This window comes from Lissotriton vulgaris, chromosome 10 (assembly GCF_964263255.1).
Source record: "Lissotriton vulgaris chromosome 10, aLisVul1.2, whole genome shotgun sequence".
In the NCBI taxonomy this organism is placed as follows: domain Eukaryota; kingdom Metazoa; phylum Chordata; class Amphibia; order Caudata; family Salamandridae; genus Lissotriton; species Lissotriton vulgaris.
This window is the reverse complement of record NC_141698.1, coordinates 1,005,624,345-1,005,643,916: the sequence shown is the minus strand read 5'-3', so window position 1 is coordinate 1,005,643,916 and position 19,572 is coordinate 1,005,624,345. Positions and strand designations below refer to the sequence as shown.

The window sequence follows — 19,572 nt, the reverse complement described above, 5'->3', positions numbered from 1 at the left end:
TGGTACCACGTTACTACCTCTCCTTTTCTACTAAAATATGGATGAAATTTAAATTGGCCGATAGGAAAGGGACAGGTAAGACGACTAAGGTTCCCTAAATTTGACCCACTCTCAGGGAACTCTTTGTCAGTGGCTCCTATGATAAAAATGTGTCTGTGGTGATGCGACCATCCCCATTGAAAATTGTCTCCGTACCCCAAGCTGTAAGAAATGATCGAGACACCCCCATCTACCCAAAATGCCCCCAGTTTGGTATCCATCAGATCCCTCCTTCCCCGAGGATAAGTTTAATAATTATTGCAAACCACCCCTCCCGAGTTTTTGTAGTAACCAGGTTGCGAGGATTTATATAGAAAGTTAGAAGGATGTGTGCAAAGTTGAAAATTAGATTGAAAAACGAAAGAACTTGTTGCAGTAGGCATGGTTGAAAATAAGATGTTTTTATGTAATGCAGACTCGTTTAGCCTATGTTCATCCCTCAGAAGGATGCTTATCAGACTATGGTGAATAGCACGTTGCACTTTTTGTAAAATACAAGGCCCTGAAGACTAGCCTAGCCATGCAAGACTCGTACTAGAGAAATGGGTCTCTGCCAGAAGAACTGACATCTACTATAATAGACATATGACAAATGAACGTAATAATCATCAAAGCGTCAAAGAATTAGCCAACAAAAGGAAGTTGCAAGGAATCCAGCAAACCCATCATCAATTGTTTATACGTAAAGCCGCAAAAATCTCAAATGTAGCGAGTGCTTACGCTAGTCGCTTGGTGTTGGGAGAGAAAATAGATTCATGTAATTACCTTTTTCTGCAAAATCTCTAAAGACTGTCTTTTCAACACTCATTTAAGGATATCACTGTCGGAGGAGAAAGAGACCGGATGTGGGAGCACGCGGCCTGACTGCGGATTGTGGAACGTCAGCAACGGAGGCCAAGGCGAGACCACGGCAGTAAGGAGTCGCAGGACGGGGCACTGTTTCAAACAAAGCTAAGGAAAGGGCTGACCTGAAGCCCCTGCTCTATGATCAACGTGTGCCAAAAAGTCCCCGCTCTCTGAACATGGTTACGGACTCGCCTGTCGCAAACTCTCCGCCTCCCCCTGATCTGTCCCCGACTTGGCCTTGCTCCATCCCCTCCTCCTCCGGCCTACCATAAGGACTGTTCACACCCGCACCTTTCCATCCGAACTCCCAAATTCCTCCAAAACCTACTGAGCTACCCAGAGAAGAGTACTCCCTGCGTCAGAAAGGGGGGGAGCTCCGACTAAGTAGACCACGAACTGTGTTAAATCCCAGAACGGTGACCTAGAACTCCACCAAGGGTCGCCCCCGAAGAAAAGATAAACAAAGTCTGTGGTTCTGCCCGCTACCAAGCACCTTGGAGATGATGGAAGCAACAGGAAATGCCCACCACAGAGACTCAAGAAACGAACTGATCTCACAATTACCCCCAACGACTCGATCCACATGAACATTTCTGTTGATAGGTAATCCAGGTGTTCAACAGTGCCGACAGAAGACGACAAAAGGACAACGAAGAACTCTGATATTTTTACTGTATCTCCTTTCTCTCCCAATCACCATTGGACTGACTATGCACCCACCGTATACAAAAAAAGGACTTATTTATATGATAATTTACCAGTTCTTATTCTATGATCTGTACCCAACGCCCTCGCTACGTGATTCTAGTCTGATATTGCATTACGATGACTTTTTCCTGCAACCAACTTAACAATGAACCCGCCTACTGACTGATGAGATTTTTTTATATGATGTTTATAATGTGATGTTTACGTACAGTTCTTTCACCCAAGTCCCCTCTCCCTTACTTATGATCACTGCATATAGGGGTAGATAGGAAATAGGCCAGCAAGATGTCTTGGAAATGTTAAAGGGAGGACTGTGAAAAATAAATACAAACTTGGTGAACATTATCGGCGCCATCTTGCCCCTTTCCAGGCCCATTCATGCGCGTAAGCAGCAGCCATTTTGAGCACCATGGCCTCCCTGCCCCTCACTAATAGCCAGCGCGTCTCTCTCTCTCTTAACCTCGCAAGCATTCCCCCGCACGCTGACAACCCCCCCGCTCTCTCATGCCTTGGGTCATAAACCCCTCTCCAGCGCAGCTTCACCACGGAACCCCATCCTGTTCCCAGCGCGACACCTCCCTTCATTCCTTTCATGGCCTCAAACCCTTTTGATGCAAACCCCCTTTTCCTGTGTCCCCGTTTGTCTTCCTCGTTCCCAGGCTGCCACCTGACCCTGCGGATACTGTTTATTACCCCGTACAGTAGGAAGCTTCCCCTCCCCATCAAAAGACCCCCGAACCGATCAAAGCCCCCACCCCATGAGATCCGATCAACCCCACACATTCCGTGAATCGGCGGAATGCCCTGCTGTGCGACCACCATCACCTGTTGTGACCGGGGTGGGGAATCCAACTGTAAATGTATGTGGGAACGGGTCTGGAGGGGAGATTCCGAGGATGTTCTTTCAAGTATTAAAATATTACGAGAATGTGTTATGTGCAATAAAGGTCGTAAACTCTAGTATAAGAGGCCCGGCCTCAGAGATGTGGTTAGAGCACCTCGTGACGATACTTGCTGTCTGAATTGATGTGTTCTCCTCCGGAGAGAATAAAATCCTCGTTTCCCGCCTTCCAGTCTCCAGCGCCTGCTTCTTCATTGATTAATATTGGTGGGTCATAGAGGCGATACCGCCGGGCAACATAAAAGGGTCTTTGGTTACCGGTTGTCTTTGGAACCCTTTTTAACACATGTAACCGCTTTGAAGGTTCCTGCCGCTGTTACAGATACTGACACGCCATTGACGTTTTGGGATCAGTAAGGCCCTCCCTCCATGTTGATGGATAGCCGCAGTAATTGCAGCATGTAATAGAAAGTCGCCCCCTAGTAAGTCATACCGCTCCTGCAAATCATTAAAGGGAATCATAGTAGCATCTTTATATAAATCCCCTACTGTAATCAGGCCTTTTTCTTTCCACTGCCCTAACCCTCCCCAGGTTCTTCCTTGGAGTAACACCTTACACATGGATAGAGGAATATCCAGTGCATATGGAATTTCAATCTTTGCCCTCTTCAAGCTTCTTTTCCACCGCTGTCTTGCTGTTCTGAGGTCCCCAGGGAGGGCATTAGTACGAACCGGAAGGTCCGGCACAACCCCGTCCCTCTTATTCTTGTCGCTATGTTTTGTGTGAGCCATTGTAATTGGGCTGCTAGGTAATAAGTCTCAAAGTCAGATACTGCCCTTCCCCCCTCCGATAGGGCCCCATCATCGCTTCCAATGCTACTCGGCGTTTGCCGGTGCCCCATAAAAAACCTGTGACTGCGGTCTTGAGTTGTTTGAAATATCGCACCGGGATCCAGACCGGTAAGGTCCCAAAATCGTACAATAGTAACAGGAGGTCCAGCATTTTAAGTAAGGCTACTCGCCTTGGTTGCAAAAAGACCCTTATAAGCAGAAATAATTTCCTGACTCATAAAAGGACATCTGTACATAAAGAAAAGTCACTGCAACACTGCAATTTTTCAGTTTGCAGGGTTTGCGATCACAAAAGGGCTTAGTACATGAGGCCCGCATTGTCTGATCTTTGCAAATGCCCATGTCATGTGAGTGGTGCACTCTTCATATCACATGGAAGAAACACTTATGTTCTCTCAGGGGTTACAAAGGCAGATGCTTGGAGTGCAAGGGCACAACGAGGAGCCTCTTATGTATCAATCTCATTGTGTCCATATAAAGCAGGGCGTTTTTAACTCTTTGAAAAAAAACTTTAAAAACAGTAATGTCTAGACTTCCCAACAGACAGACATAGCCATCTAGAAGACCTCATTATACCAATGCATTTAAACAAGCATTGGCAAAGCCAAAAGATCTCACCTATGCGATCAATTGCCTTTCTAAGTGTTTACCCATGTTGCACAGCTGTGGAAGCAAAGAAGGGAAGGGGCAAGCGAAAACGAGAGGAGGGTGGTTTGGGGAAGCAACACATGGGTGGTGGAAGCAACGACAGTTGGGTGGGAGTGGGCAAGCAACACAACATTGGACAGTGAGAGTAGGGAAGCAGCAATGCGGGAACAGGAGGACAAGCAACCAAAACAACAACAAAACATTTATCTTATCTCTAATGCCCTCAGGCAGATTTCGTGCTATGCAACAAAAAATAAAAGCTGCAATGCGGAGAGGGGAAGGAGGTGTGGGTTGGTAGCAATGGCCTGCCTGCAAACATGTGCACTTTCTGATGTGCTGCAACTACAAGAAACAAGCATTTACAATGCAATGGTTTCGCCTTTGGAAAAGTTAGAGCTATTGGCATTGCTCATGACATTTCTTTTTTTTTTTTTACTTCTAAATAAATGGCATTTTTGTTTACATTGCAATAGGTCTCACATTTGTTGGAGTTGGAGCTACTGGCATTGTAAATGGCAATGTTTTTTATTCATGCTTTGTTAGCAGTGGAGTGATATTTTTTTTAAGTGCCCACTATACCATATTATAAGCTTTTATAGCAACTATACAGTAAAGCTATAGCTATTTTAACGTAAAAGGGTGTAAATGGATGAATACAAATACCAAAAAGAATCTTAAACTGTATGGTGGAATGTATAGCAGGTGACAGACTACCGATCACAACATACGTACTTTAAGTAATTGTGGAAACCATATGTAATAAAAAAAATTGGTAGTATGGGGTGTCAATGACGCTTATGCAAATGATGCTCAGCTGGTGAAGTGGTCAGCTCTGTTTGCAGATGCAAAGTGGTGAAAGGTGAAGTATTCAGCTCTGTCTGCAGGCACAAAGGGATGAATGGTGAAGTGGTCACTCTTCAGCTGTGAACATGCTCTTTACTGTTGCTCATGGGCATCAAGAGAATCTGCCAGGTCTGAGTCATTTCAGACACCTTATGTGAGGGCTGGGGTTTGTAAATGCACCTACATTAAACACCACTAAGAGATGAAGCGATTTCTGTGACATCACGTGATTTTTCTCCAAAATGTTTTTTTCACTTTCACTTTTTGGGTTTTCCGGGATGCTCTGGCATAAGATTCCCAGTTCCACCATGATTCGTTTTGTACAATAAGAAAACACAATAACTAAAAATACTCTCAAACTACGGTTTAACAGAGACACCTTTTTCTGTGTAAAAAGCACCTCACCATGGACCAAGCAGGGGCACGTGCCCCTAATCCACAGCAGGATTGAGACACTTCTCTGACAGGAGTTGTGCCAACCCACCTGCAGCCAACGCCATGGGTCACAGGAACATGAGATAGAGAGAAGGGGAGGAGATAGAGAGAGAGGGGGGGGGGGAGAGAGAGAAGGGGGGAGAGAGAGAGAGAAGGGGGGGTACATGGAGAGAGAAATGGGTACAGAGAGAGAAATGGGGGACAGAGAGAGAAATGGGGGACAGAGAGAGAAATGGGGGACAGAGAGAGAAATGGGGGACAGAGAGAGAAATGGGGGACAGAGAGAGAACGGGGGAAGAGTCTGGAAGGGTGAAACGAAAGGGAGAGAAGGCGATAGTTCGGGGGGTACAGGAAAGGGGCAGGAGGTGGACAGGCAATATACATTTTAAAAACAAGCGGTAGATTTGGAAGAGGAAAGCAAAAGAAAGATAGGGCGAGTACAATGTATCAATGGAGGATGTGAGAGGATGGGAGGGAGAAAGGAAAGGAGGGGACATACTAAGTGGAGAGGGGTGTGTGAGGACAACGGTGAGCGGGCAGGAGGGACGGCGAATGGAGGAGGTTGAGCTGGTCAGGGTGCGAGGAGAAGAACGAGAGGGAAAGGCAGAGCGAGGAACCAACGAGGAAATAGAGGGGAAACGCGAGAGGGGACGGCTGGGGCATAGGGGAGAGTGAGGGCAAAAGAGAGCCACCCACACACACACCCAGAGCCCCCCCCCACACACACACACACACACACACCCAGAGCAGTCACATACACACACACTCTGGAGCAGTCACACACACACACACACACTGGAGCAGTCACACACACACACACACTCTAGAGCAGTCACACACACACTCTGGAGCAGTCACACACACACACTGGAGCAGTCACATACACACACACACTCTGGGGCAGTCACATACACACACACTCTGAGGCAGTCACATACACACACACCCTGGGGCAGTCACACACACACACACACACACACCCTGGAGCAGTCACACACACACACACACACCCTGGAGCAGTCACACACGCGCACACACACACCCTGGAGCAGTCACACACGCACGCACACACCCTGGAGCAGTCACACACGCACACACACACTGGAGCAGTCACATACACATACTGGAGCAGTCACACACACACACACACACACTGGAGCAGTCACATACACACACACACACACTGGAGCAGTCACATACACACACACTCTGGAGCAGTCACATACACACACACCCTGGAGCCCCGGTGTGTCTAAGACGACAACGTACGTTTATCAAGCATCTCAACAAAGCATCAAGGGAACCCTGTTTTGCAAGACTATTTCACCTCAGTTATCATACCACAAATGAGCGGTTTTAAAAAAGAGACCATATTCCATATTTTTAATTGTACACCATGCACCCATAATGACATTTATCCCATATTCAGGTTTAACCATGCTCATTCTTGCGCCTCAAGTTCCTGCTGAATGACTTGTGCAGAGGTGGTCATGGTGCAGTCAATGAGGAGAAAGGTCACAGTTCAAACCCTCTAATCAATACCACTGTTGAGAAGGCTGCACAGATTTACCAGCCCTGGATTTAAAGGTATCCTGGCAACAGCATCACCCCACGCCTGGGCGCTGACACAGCAGTGACGGATTCACAGGGAGAGGACCCCCGAGCGGTCAGGAACTATCCCCGCGCGTGCCGAGCAAGAGGGCGGCGCACATGTTGACAAAGACAAAAGAAGCCTTGGCAAAGCCAGAATGTTTGGTTTGCATTTTGAGTGCCGGCTAAAACATTAAGAGCGCCTGATGCACAGGAAAAAACGAACTAACCGATTTTTATATACGATGCATCTACGGAATATGTACTTTAATGTGCCATGATTTCAGAGTTCTTTTGAGATATAAAATATTCCTTCATGCGCTGCAATGCAATCATTCCATAGCAGGCTGAATACTATACAAATAAAAAAATAACATGGGTTGAGAGAAATACTGTTCAGGGCAGAGCAAACACCGGCACTATGTGTGTATCTATGTATTAAAGAATTGGTAAACATCGGTCTTCAGATAGCTGCTGTCATGACAAACCTAAAAATAATAGCAACTGGTGGGAGTGCTGCCTGCCTGGGAGAGTCCCAGGTGGCCTCATCTGTGGAAAAAGATGTCCTCTGCCTGGATGCTTGTAAAAATAAGCCTGATGTTTCTCAAAGCGACAAACCAAAATACCTTCTTCCTACTGAGTAACCAGTCCCACATTGCAGGCGAGATCTCCCACCAAAGACGGAGGAGAGACAACCAGCGGAAGGCCAAGCACGGGACCAGCCTCGTGTTGGCTCGTGAGGGCTTTGTTCAACAGGTTTACTATGAGTCATGAGGCGAACACCCCAAGTGCAGTCCTGCGGTGTAAGCGGATGTGACCAGCTCCACCGCGGGAAACAGCACACCGACACACAGCTAGTCACACAACACATTGAACACCCGAACTTGACTTAATAATACAAAGTAGTGCTGAAGGTTGGCTTGGAGCACTGCTCGCTGTAGGAGCGGTTCTGGAGAATTCGGATTGTCCAATTGGACCTCTTCATTAGTTGCTACTCCAGAGCACGTGAGCTCTAAGGAGCTGAAAAACGTTGATAAAGTTAGGAATGCCACTGGTTGCAACCACAACCTCATTCTATACAAATGACCCATACATATCGATTCACCTCATGACCAACACCCCGGACACCATTTATGAGCCAGCTAACTAATTCACATTCAGTGCCCCCCCATGGCTCCGTGGTTCGCAGACATACCGTTGGAAACATGTCTCCGGTGGCCGGAGGGCAGTGGCGTGGGAAGTTGCAGCATAGCGCTGGCGGTACACGGACGGACGGGGGGGGGGGCGCAAACGGACAGCGGGAACGGCGCAAGAAAAATAAAACAGCACTCACTGTGGTGTTTCCCAAATAAAGTAGACACTCACCCGGAGAGGGAGGCGGGGATCTGCTGTAGGAGGGGAGGGGGAGAGCGGAGGCCGTGTTACAACGGCATCGGGACCGGCTGCGGCTCGGGAGGCGGGGATCTGCTGTGGGAGGGGAGAGGGAGGCGGGGAGAGCGGATCGGGATCAGCTGCGGCTCGGGAGGCGGGGATCTCCAGTGGGAGGGGAGAGGGAGGCGGGGAGAGCGGATCGGGATCAGCTGCGGCTCGGGAGGCGGGGATCTCCAGTGGGAGGGGAGAGGGAGGCGGGGAGAGCGGATCGGGATCAGCTGCGGCTCGGGAGGCGGGGATCTGCAGTGGGAGGGGAGAGGGAGGCGGCCTGATGCACAGGAAAAAACGAACTAACCGATTTTTATATACGATGCATCTACGGAATATGTACTTTAATGTGCCATGATTTCAGAGTTCTTTTGAGAGGGGGGGGGGCGCAAACGGACAGCGGGAACGGCGCAAGAAAAATAAAACAGCACTCACCTGGAGAGGGAGGCGGGGATCTGCTGTAGGAGGGGATGGGGAGAGCGGAGGCCGTGTTACAACGGCATCGGGACCGGCTGCGGCTCGGGAGGCGGGGATCTGCTGTGGGAGGGGAGAGGGAGGCGGGGATCTGCAGTGGTAGGGGAGAGGGAGGCGGGGAGAGCGGATCGGGATCAGCTGCGGCTCGGGAGGCGGGGATCTGCAGTGGGAGGGGAGAGGGAGGCGGGGAGTGCGGATCGGGATCAGCTGCGGCTCGGGAGGCGGGGATCTGCTGTGGGAGGGGAGGGGGAGGCGGGGATCTGCTGTGGGAGGGGAGGGGGAGGCGGGGATCTGCTGTGGGAGGGAAGGGGGAGAGCGGAGGTCGTGCAGATTCGGGGGCGTTCCCGGCTTTTGGCTGACGTAGCCAAAAGCCAAAAATTCTCGGGAACGCCCCCGAATCTGGTCCGACCATGACGGACGCCTCTCTGTTCCAATGGCTAGCCTCCATTTATGGAGCTAGCCAATGAAACAGAGGGCGGGACTAAGAGTACACTGTAAGACACATAAGATTTCTCTGGGGGCGGAGCTAAAAGCTCCGTTCCCCAGTCGAAACCTAAAAAGTAGCTCCGAATGTGCAAGGAGTGGAAAGAAGCAGCACTTGGGCCATGCTCCCTGGGAGGGATAAACACACGAAGAGTAAGTGAAGCTGGCACACACTAACCAAGGAGATGGAAAAAAAAAAAGAGAGTGGCAGTTGCCATGGTAACTGCAGTATAGGCATTTACTTTTTTATTTTTTTGTTGTCAAGGTTATATTGCGAGCATTCAAAATGCATCCAAAATATGCTTCTGATTGAGAAGTACCACTTGTTCTGTAGTGTTGAGAAGGGTTGTCCCACCCCTCATTGTGCTAATGACTGCGTTTGGACACTGTCTGTACGGCATATTGTTGTTGTCCACCCTTCTAATGGGGTGTCTGCACTGCTGCTTTAGCGGATCCGCAATTTATTTCTTTACACAGACACAGTGACAGTTTGAGGTGAAGCAGTTGTTGGTGCACCACACTCTATTCGATGAAATGCACCGTCGGTGCTGGATGTGAGACTCATTGTTGAATGTGTGCAGCGGTGCCTGCAGAGCAACACAACAATCATGCTTCACTCTAACACTGCCATCTAAATGAGAAATGCCCAATCACCCTTCATGTTATACATTAGATGTGATTTCAAAGAGCTGGGTGTTTCTCAGATTACCCATTTAATTTCTTGAAGGTGACTTGAGCATGTAAAAGAGAATGCTCTGCTTTAAAAAGTCAATGTGTGTGTCACACCATGGCCACATATCAATCTGCAGACAGGTCAGCCTCTTATTACCTAACATGGCGGTGGCTGCTCCAGTGCAACAAATAAAGATCCAATCAGTCTGTTTTCAAAATTGTATGTGATCCTAATGTGTCCAGGAATATTAAACTAGAAATTGTATTCCAACAGCCAACATATAATGATATTTAACAGGACAAATCTTCTGAAAAAAAGATGATCAGAACAGGTTAAGGCACTGCAACATGATATAGCAAGTAATAATCGATATCACACTGAGTGACCTCTAGTAGTAGCCTAATAAATTGTAGCCTGCTACAGCAAAGATTGTTAGCATACTTGAGACCTCTAGTGGCAGCCAAAGGTACTACAGCCTGCTACAGCAAGAATTTGTATCATACTGGGGAGACCTCTAGTGGCAACCAAAGGTACTGCAACCTGCTACAGCAAGGATTTGTATCATACTCGGGAGACCTCTAGTGGCAGCTAAAGGTACTGCAGTCTTCTACAACAAAGATCTGCACTGTATTTGAGAGACCTCTAGTAGCGGCCTAAGGTGTTACAGCCTGATACAGCAAGGATTAGGTCATTGGGGATCTCTAGGAGCAACCTAAGGTACTGCAGCCTCATACTGAAAGGATTAAGTCTTAGATGAGGTATCTCTAGGAGCAGTCTAAGGTACTGCACCCTGATACAGCAAGTATTAAGCCTTACTTAAGGTGTCTCTAGAAGCAGCCTGATGTATTTCAGCCTGTTACTGTAAGGATGTAAATGTAGTATACTTGTAAAGCGCACAGCTGCCCATCACCTGGGTGTCCCGGCGCTGTATAACGCTGTTGAACCCTTCCTGGCTCTCCCTGTGAGATGCCCCTCCTGGGCAACCCCAAGGTGAAGCCAGGCATCCTTAGCGATTAGGGCCATTGTGGAGATTAAGCAAGCTATTGCCCAGAGTTGCAGCGTGGGACCCCATGATTATAGTAGGCACCGAGGTGAGAATTATCGAGTCCGCAGACAATGAGCCCAAGACCCTGCCGCGGCGGGAATTGAACCCTGGTCCCGGGCCAGATGTCTACATCAGGGTCTGCTGCTCTAACCATTGAGCCACCCCTCTCCACTATGTGTGTCTGACTTGAGAGATCTCTGATAGCAGCCTACTATACTGTAGCCTGTATCAGGAAAAAGGTGATTGCACTTTTTCAAATCCCCAAATGTGAATGACAATTTCTTTTTAAAAGTGAGACATATTTGATTCAGCAATCTTTGTTTTAAATACACGTTTCTAAGCAGCTAAGTTTGTAGGCGAGCTCCTGATATTGTTGGGGCAATCAACAAAGCGTTGATCATGCAGTCTCTTCCCATTTGCCGTTTGTTGTTTCAGACAAAGTCCTGTATTTGTCTTCTTCTTTTGCATGGCTGCTTGGAGTCCGTAAGTGACACGGTCTGTCCTTTTAACCAACAGCACTTAGTGAGCATGAGCTCAAGTCCCACAACTGCACCTGCTGTTGGCTGAAAATCCAGGACTGCTTAAGATGCTTAAAATGGCTGGGCTACCTGCACCTCTGTTTTCATCACATAATCAGAAATGTTTAGTTGTGTTAAAAATGAAAATAAGTGCAATTATGGGACTTGTTGAAAACGAACCAATCCACTTATCTATCTAATTATGCATACATCTTTTGGATTGTGGTTGTCAAACAGTGAAAAGCATTATTTTGAGTGCACGCCAGCAAACCAGCCTAGAGTACATTTTGGTGCGTTTCTCGGCTGCTCTCTGTTTTCTCACTGCAGGCTTTTGCAGATCATAGGCTTTCTTATAGTTACATTCACTCCTAGTTTAATGGGCAAATTCTCTTTTCATTCCCCAATACATTATGGTTATTGTAGTTATTCATGTGTTAATATTCACTTTTTGTACCAAAGCAAGGAGTAATGTTTCGCTTCATTTGGAGGTTATCACTAAAACGTAGAAATGAAAGACATGGATACAGCAGTAACATCTTTTCAGACTCAATGTTTCGTATACATTATTTCTTCACAGACAGAAATTTACGAAGCAGATTACCAGACAGAACACAAAGATCGACAGAGAATTAAAGCAGAGAACGAAAAACTAAAGAAAAAAGAAGAGGATATGAGGCAACAGATGCTGTTATTGCAAGAACAGGTATGACCGCCTCTAGAAGGCGTATAGGTATTCAGCAGAGGCAAACATTAATGACAACTTGGGGTGTCGATGAAGACGAGCTGTGAGGTCTACTACAGACAGTTCTGTATCTGCTTTACCTCTGCCTAGCATTCACCCGCTGGCAGCCCACCTCCAGAAAAGGAAAAGCAAGTCTCTGCTGCAGTGCAGTTGCCGCAATAGAGGTGGGTAGCCAGACAGGGGCAAGCCTCACCAGGCCAACCTTTGATCTGGTACAAGTCTCCTAAGTTCTATGGGGCAGATTTACAAGCCCCTTGCGCCTCTTTTACGCCGCCGTTGCGTCACTTTTGTGACGCAGCGGCGGCGCAAAAGATGCGCCATGGTGCGGGGTATTTACAACGTGACGCATCTGGGAGATGCTTCACGTTGTAAAGCCCTGCGCCATAAGGAGGCGTTCCGGCGCAGGGTGCGTTCCGGCGCAGGGTGCGTTCCGGCGCAGGAACGCCTCCTAAAAGTGGCTGAGTGAAATCTACAAGATTTCACTCAGTCACTTTTAGGCAAATGCTGCGTCAAAACCCTGCGCCTGCTTGAAGCAGGTGTAAGGCTTGACGCAGCATTGGGGAGATAGGGCCCCCCAGAGCATTGCTGGAGCAGCGTTGCGCTTGCGATACAACTCCAGCAATGCGCTACTTTTACAATACAGATGCGTCACGCATCTGGTGCGCTGCATTGTAAATGCGGCGCACCATGGGTGGCGGAGCTGCGGCGCACAATAACTGGTGCATCCCTGGGGATGCGCCAGTTATTGTAAATATGCCCCTATGTCTTATCCATGCTCTAAGTTCCTGGATCTTTCGCCGGGGGACTCCTCCACAGACTATATTGCAATCGCTCAGCCGGAAGAGAGCTAGTGGCTCGATCCCACACGTTGTCTGGACGGCTGGGAGGACTCTTCCCAACACTCCCAGCTCGATTTTTTTTATCCCTGAAGGCTGAGAGTCAAAACTCAAAGGAGAGTGGTCTTGTCTGAACCAGAATTATTACTAGTTGAACCCAATTATGGAGGTCGATGAGAATGGGATTGTGGTGTCTCTTGATTCCCTCCGCAGTAGGCATCTTGGTTTTAGAATATTGAATCCGTTCATTATCCGCCTACATGTGGACCTGTAGTTGATGCAGCAAAACTACCTCTAGCAAGGGTTCCATACAAATGTTTCAATGTGAGGTGAACAGACAAGTACAATTAAGGCACATATTCCCCGACACACTGTGTAACGTGGGACGGAGTGAAATATAAAAAGTGTCTTATTCATTTAATAAACCATGATTCAGGAGAGCAAACAGCATACACAGTAAAGGAAAGATCAGGACAGCAATCCTCTAATGCTTGAGTATCTGAGGACATCACCAAGATGCGGTACATTGCAAAATCACACTGAAACATACTTTGCAACTTTTTCCATATTATATTTGTGCTGTACAGTGCAATTTGGGCAATGTTAGGAGAAATAAAAACAAATTCTTCTTATCTGAAAGAAACAGGTTAGTGTTAGATTCCTTACCTTAGAATATCCCCAGGCGTCAAACTGGATCCGGAAAGTTTTGCGTAGCAAAGGGTCGGTAGGCGTCGTCTGCGGCTCCGCATCCGTCGTCGGCGTCGTTGACGCCGGGATGACGCCGCCCTCGCGCGCTGACGTCAGTTCTTCTATTTTCCACACCAGCAAGCGCAGATCCGGAAAAAGCAGTACTCCTTACTCCCTTTTTGACTAAACTTTTCGATTTTTTTGATCCTGTTTCGAGTTGTAAGACTATTGGTGCCGGTAGGGATGCCCGGGTTCAAGCCCTGTGCCGATTGCAACCAACTGATGTCGGTTACCGACCCCCATCGCCGGTGCCTGTATTGTCTTGGGGCCGACCATGACGACAAGTCGTGCCCTGAATACCGGCCTTGACGTCGAAGGCTAGGCGGGAGCGGTCCAGTAAGCGCCTCGAGCTCCGGCAGTCGGCCCGCCGCCCTTCACGGTCCAGGTCGAGGAGGAAGTCGAAGGACCGGTCGTGGGGTCACAGTCATCGAAGCTCAGCAAATCGACAACATTTGTCGGTCTCCAAGTCCTCAGGTAAGAGGCATAAGAAGTCGAAGAGACGACATCGCTCTTCCGACTCCCCCCGACGCTCCCGCGATGCGGCTGGGGGTTCGGGTGACACCGCCTATGCGGCTCCGCCGGTGCCGCTGCCAGCTCCATACCCGCCGGTCCATGGGCTAAACACGTGGCCAGATTAGATCGATGCCTTCCTCGTGGCCATGAGGTCGCTCTCTTCTCCGTTCGGGTCCCGCTGTGGCGCCTTTGGGCCTCGCGGCCCGACTGGGAGCCCAAGCGGGCCGGGTGCTTCAAGCCCCGGCGCCGTCGGGTGCTTCGGCCACGGCGCCGTCCACGACTCGGGTCCCGACGCCGAAGGGCCCCACCGGATCAGGGTCGCTGCTGGTCGACCTTACGACCCCTCCCCCGGCGCCCACCCCCAGGGTGTTGCCCCCGACGCCGTCGCCCCCCGCTCCCTCCCTCTGTCCGGATCCGGCGTCGGACCGGTGTCGCTCGATGCCGCGAGACGAGCAATTCTTCTATGATCTGGCCCCATCCTTTGAACCTGACTATCAGGAGATGGGAGGCGAGGGGGATTGGGAGGGGTCTGAGGACCCTCTGGCACGAGAGTGCCAGTCGTTTCAGGACTGGGCAGTGGATCTAGGGGAGGCTAGTGGTTTGGACACTAAGACCGACACTGGCTTTGTCTCCCCTTCTACCGTGGCTACGGAGGGGGGGGGGCTGCTTACAGCGTGGTGCTGACGAGGGCGCCAAGGCCTTGGGTCTTGAGCTCCCCGTTGCGGCTGTGAGAACTAACCTCCTCACCGAGGTCCCTAAACCGCAGGCAAGCACTTCGGAGCCTCTACTGCCGTTTAATGAGGCCCCTACTGATGTTTTGTTGGGCACTTGGTCCAGGCCCGCTACAGGTCCCCCTGTAGATTAGAAGGTGGCCAGGCACCTCCGCCCGGCCCCGGGCGATCCTAGCTTCCTGTCCACCCACCCCACCCCGAGAGCCTGGTTATCCAGGCCTCTAACTCCCAGACCGCATTCCCGACTGCACCACCTGATCGGGAATCCAAAAGGTATGAGCAGTTCGGTAAGAAGCTGTTCTCCTCACTTAGTTTGGGGTTGCGGTCGGTCAACACCGCTTGCCTTTTGGGCTGTTATACCCACTCTCTGTGGGACATGGTCAAGGACGTGCTGCCAGCTTGCCCAGAGGAGGCCCGGGTCAAACTTGCTCAAGCCCTTGCGGAAGGGCGAGATGCAGCACGGTACTCTATCCGATGTGGGCTGCATACCACAGACTCGCTGGGCAGGGCGATTTCCACGACGGTGGCGGTTCACCGCCACGCCTGGCTGAGGTCAGCCAACTTTTCGGCTGATGTCAAGAATTTCCTCATGGACATGCCGTTTGATGGCCGTCACCTTTTTGGCGACAAGGCAGACAGTGCGCTTGAGCATTTCAAGGACTCCAGGGCTACGGCCAAGTCCTTGGGCCTGTCGAGCCAGCGCCAGCAAACTTCTGCCTTTCGCTCCTTTCGTGGTCAAGGAAGGGGCGCCCCCTCACGTCCTGACAGCTACGGGCGGCAGACTAACATCCAGCACGGCGGCGGACGTGGTAATCGCCGTGGCGGTGCCAGGGGACAGCGGCAAGGCCAGTCCACATCTACCCCCACAGCATCTGCCTCAAAGCCTTTCTAGTCCGAGCTTTCAGGCCCATTCTATGCCAGTGGGGGGCAGGGTTCGCTATCACCTTCTCCACTGGCGCTCCATCACATCGGACAGGTGGGTGCTGCAAATCGTCCGAAGAGGCTACTCCCTCCCTTTCGAGACGACCCCTCCAGCATGCCACCGCAGCAGCACCGCATTTCGGGGGATCACTTGCAACTTCTGCAAGAGGAAGTTAGTGCCCTCTTGGCCAAGGGGGCCATCAAGCACGTTCCTGGGCCAGAAGTAGGGTGTGGTTGTTACTCCCACTACTTTCTGGTTCCCAAGAAGGGCAAAGGGGGCCTATCGTGGACCTGCGGAACGTCAACGGCTTCCTCCGGAAGGAGAAGTTCAAGATGCTGACTTTGGCTCAGGTCTTAGCTGCCCTAGACCCAGAAGACTGGATGGTAGCGTTGGACTTGCAGGACGCATATTTTCACATCCCCGTCCTGCCGGCCCACCGGAGTTACCCGTGGTTCACGGTAGGCCGCGAGCACTTTCAGTTTACCGTGCTCCCCTTCGGCCTTACCAGCGCCCCTCGGATGTTCACGAAAGTGATGATGGCGATGTCGCAGCCCATCTGCGCAGATTAGGGGTGTCAGTCTTCCCCTACAGTCGTCAGCCACCTTCAGACTACGGCCGACCACTTGCACCTGCTGGGGTTCTCCATCAATGTGCTGAAGTCACACCTGTGTCCCTCTCAAAAGCTCCTCTTCATCGGAGCGGTTCTGGACTTGGCGCAGTTCCGGGTTTTTCCTCCTGAACAGCCGGTTCGGGATATTCAGGCTCTGATTCCAATCTTTCGGCCTGTATCCAGAGTTTCGGTCAGGTTGACGCTGCGGCTTCGGGCCTGATGGCCTCCGGCATCCTTCTGGTGCATCACGTCAGGTGGTGGATGCGGGCTTTGCAGTGGGACCTGAAGTTTCAGTGGGCCCAGCATCAGGGCAACCTGTCCGACCAAGTCCTGATCTCGGAGGGCCCTGCGAGACAGTTGCAGTGGTGGCTCACGGACCACAATTGGGTCAACGGCAGATCCCTCTCCCTACCCCAACCGGAGCACGTAGTAGTGACAGATGCGTCCCTCCTAGGCTGGGGGGGACACATGGGAGAGGCGGATATCAGAGGCCTCTGGTCTCAGGCGGAGTCTCGGCTTCATATCAACCTTCTGGAGCTGCGGGCGATCCGACTTGCACATTCCTTCCCTCTGTCCGGGGAAGTGTAGTGCAGGTGTTCACGGACAACACCACAGCCATGTGGTACTGCAACAAACAGAGCGGGTGGGGTTGTGGACCCTTTGTCAGGAGGCTCTGCGCCTCTGGCAATGTCTGGAACACCAGGGCATCACCCTGGTGGTTCAACACCTGGCAGGTTCCCTGAACGACAGGGTGGACGAACTCAGCCGCCGGTGCATGATGGATCACGAATGGCGTCTGAACTCGGACGTGGCCCAAGGCCTTTTTCAACGATGGGGAGAGCCTTGGTTAGATCTATTCGCCACCGGAGAGAACGCGCAATGTCATCAGTTCTGCACGTTGGAATTTCCAAGGGAGCACTCGCTCGGCGACGCTTTTCATCGCGAGTGGTGCCGCAGTCTATTGTACACCTTTCCGCCTATACCACTTCTGCCCAGAGTGCTGAAGAAAATCAGGCATGACCGGGCCAAAGTCATCCTTGTGGTTCCCGACTGGGCACGAAGATACTGGTACCCCGAGCTACTCAGCATGTCAGTCGATCCCCCGATTTGTCTTCCTCTTCAGGACCTTCTGTCGCAGCAGCAGGGGACGGTCCTCCATCCGAACCTGTCCGGTCTCCACCTCCATGCGTGGAGATTGAGCGGCGACAGTTGAGGCCATTTGACTTGCCTCCTGATGTCTGTGATGTGATTCTGGCAGCCAGGCGTCCCTCCACAAAATGGGTATACACCTGCAGGTAGAACAAATTTGTTGCATGGTGCACAGCAAAGGCTGTGAATCCCCTTTCTGTCCCCCTTTCAGAGGTTCTCCTCTTTCTTCTTTCTCTTGGCCAGCAGGGCTCTGCTCTGGGCACTATCAAGGGCTACCTCTCTGCCATTTCAGCCTTTTAAAGGCTCCCTGATCAGCTTTCTCTTTTCAAGTCCCCTGTTGTAAATAGAGTCTTGAAGGGCATCACTCACCTGTTGAAATGAAGCAGGTTACACCGGGAATGTTGATTTAAAAGGAATTTATTGTTGAAGTCCTTAAGAAAGGAATAAGACGTCCTATCCACACAGCTCACTGGACTAACTGACATAAAGAGTCTAACCACTCTAACAATAACATTCTATTCTAGAATTAAGTAAGCATAAGTAAAATTAAATAAAGAAATAAACAAGCATATGTAAAAACAAATAAAGTAAAAGAGAAAGCAGGTAAGATATTACACACCTTTCTCCTATATATAATTATTTCAAAACAAAATCGTCAAGACACCTAGGGATTTTCTTTTCATGACTGCTCCTGCGTAAGACAGAGGTTTCTATTTTCTTTTCATCATGTGCTTCAGGAGCAGGTGCTGTCAGAACATATCTGTACAAAGGTGCAATCCTATTTAAATTCCAAATGCGACCATCACTCAACTTGACCTCATTACCAAAACATTTTATAACGACAAAAGGAGAAGAGTACTTTGATAATCCACAGATTCTTTTCGACAAACGAACTTTTACTCTGTCTCCCACTTTAACACGTGTGTGTGTCACAGCATTCCTTTGATCAAAATAAACTTTCCTCTTTAACAATCTCAATTCCTGAGATTTCCTATTATCATCAGATAAACGCACATTTGGAGTTAAATTAGAATCTGAGACAGAGGATCTATCTCTCATCCATGGTTGGTATAAATGAGTATTAGGGCACCGTCCTCGAAACAGCTCAAAAGGAACCTTACCAGTAGTGGAATGGGGTGTGAGCCGATAAATTCTTACTCGTTCCAAAATTTCCAATTTCCAGTTCTTCCCCTGGGAAATCGAAATCTGAATGGACTCCTTTAAAACGCGATTAAATCTCGCTACCATCCCGTTGGTTTCGGGATGATAGAGAGAACACTTCTTGGCTTAACACCATTCTTATTAAGATATTCTTCCATCTCCCTTGAAACCAACTGGACACCATTATCCGTCAAAATAGATCTAGGTAAGCCTTCCCTAGCAAACAAACCTTCTAGAAACTTAATCACATCTTTAGTTTCAATACTCTTAACAATTTTAATTTCCGGCCATCTAGAAAACAAATCAATAAGAACAAAAATAAAATGTTGACCAGAGGAATCATGAACAGGTCCTAAAAGATCTAGGCCAATCTCATCCCAGCAACAAGAAGGTTCCTCACGTAAAACCAAAGGTTGAGTCCTAGTTGTTAAAGTTTTTTTGGAAACATTATAAGAAGCACAATCTCTAACAAGACGCTCCACTTGAAGATCAATGCCAGGCCACCAAAAATGCAACCGAATTCTTTCTTTTGTTTTTGATACACCAAGATGTCCTTGGTGTGCTTGTTGAATAATCTTGTCCCTAAGACACTCAGGAGGCACAAGTCTTGTACCTCTCCACAAGAGACCCGAGTTAGTGGATAACTCGTGGCGCACGTTCCAAAATTTACAAACATCATCATCCAAATTCTTTATACTCACCCAACCTTTTGTAATCAAGTCAGAAACTTTCACTAAAATGACATCC

At 49.5% G+C, this 19,572-nt stretch overlaps 1 protein-coding gene across 2 annotated transcripts in view; it reads left to right on the top strand.

The window, feature by feature from the left end:
* The window catches only part of LOC147689145 (uncharacterized), a 201,334-nt gene that overhangs the window by 165,135 nt on the left and 16,627 nt on the right, over positions 1–19,572 (top strand). For both annotated transcript variants that reach the window (XM_086942037.1, XM_086942038.1), the window contains one exon: positions 11,992–12,117. In XM_086942037.1, coding sequence (XP_086798163.1) covers positions 11,992–12,117 — 126 coding nt within the window. The remainder of the gene's footprint in view (positions 1–11,991; positions 12,118–19,572) is intronic.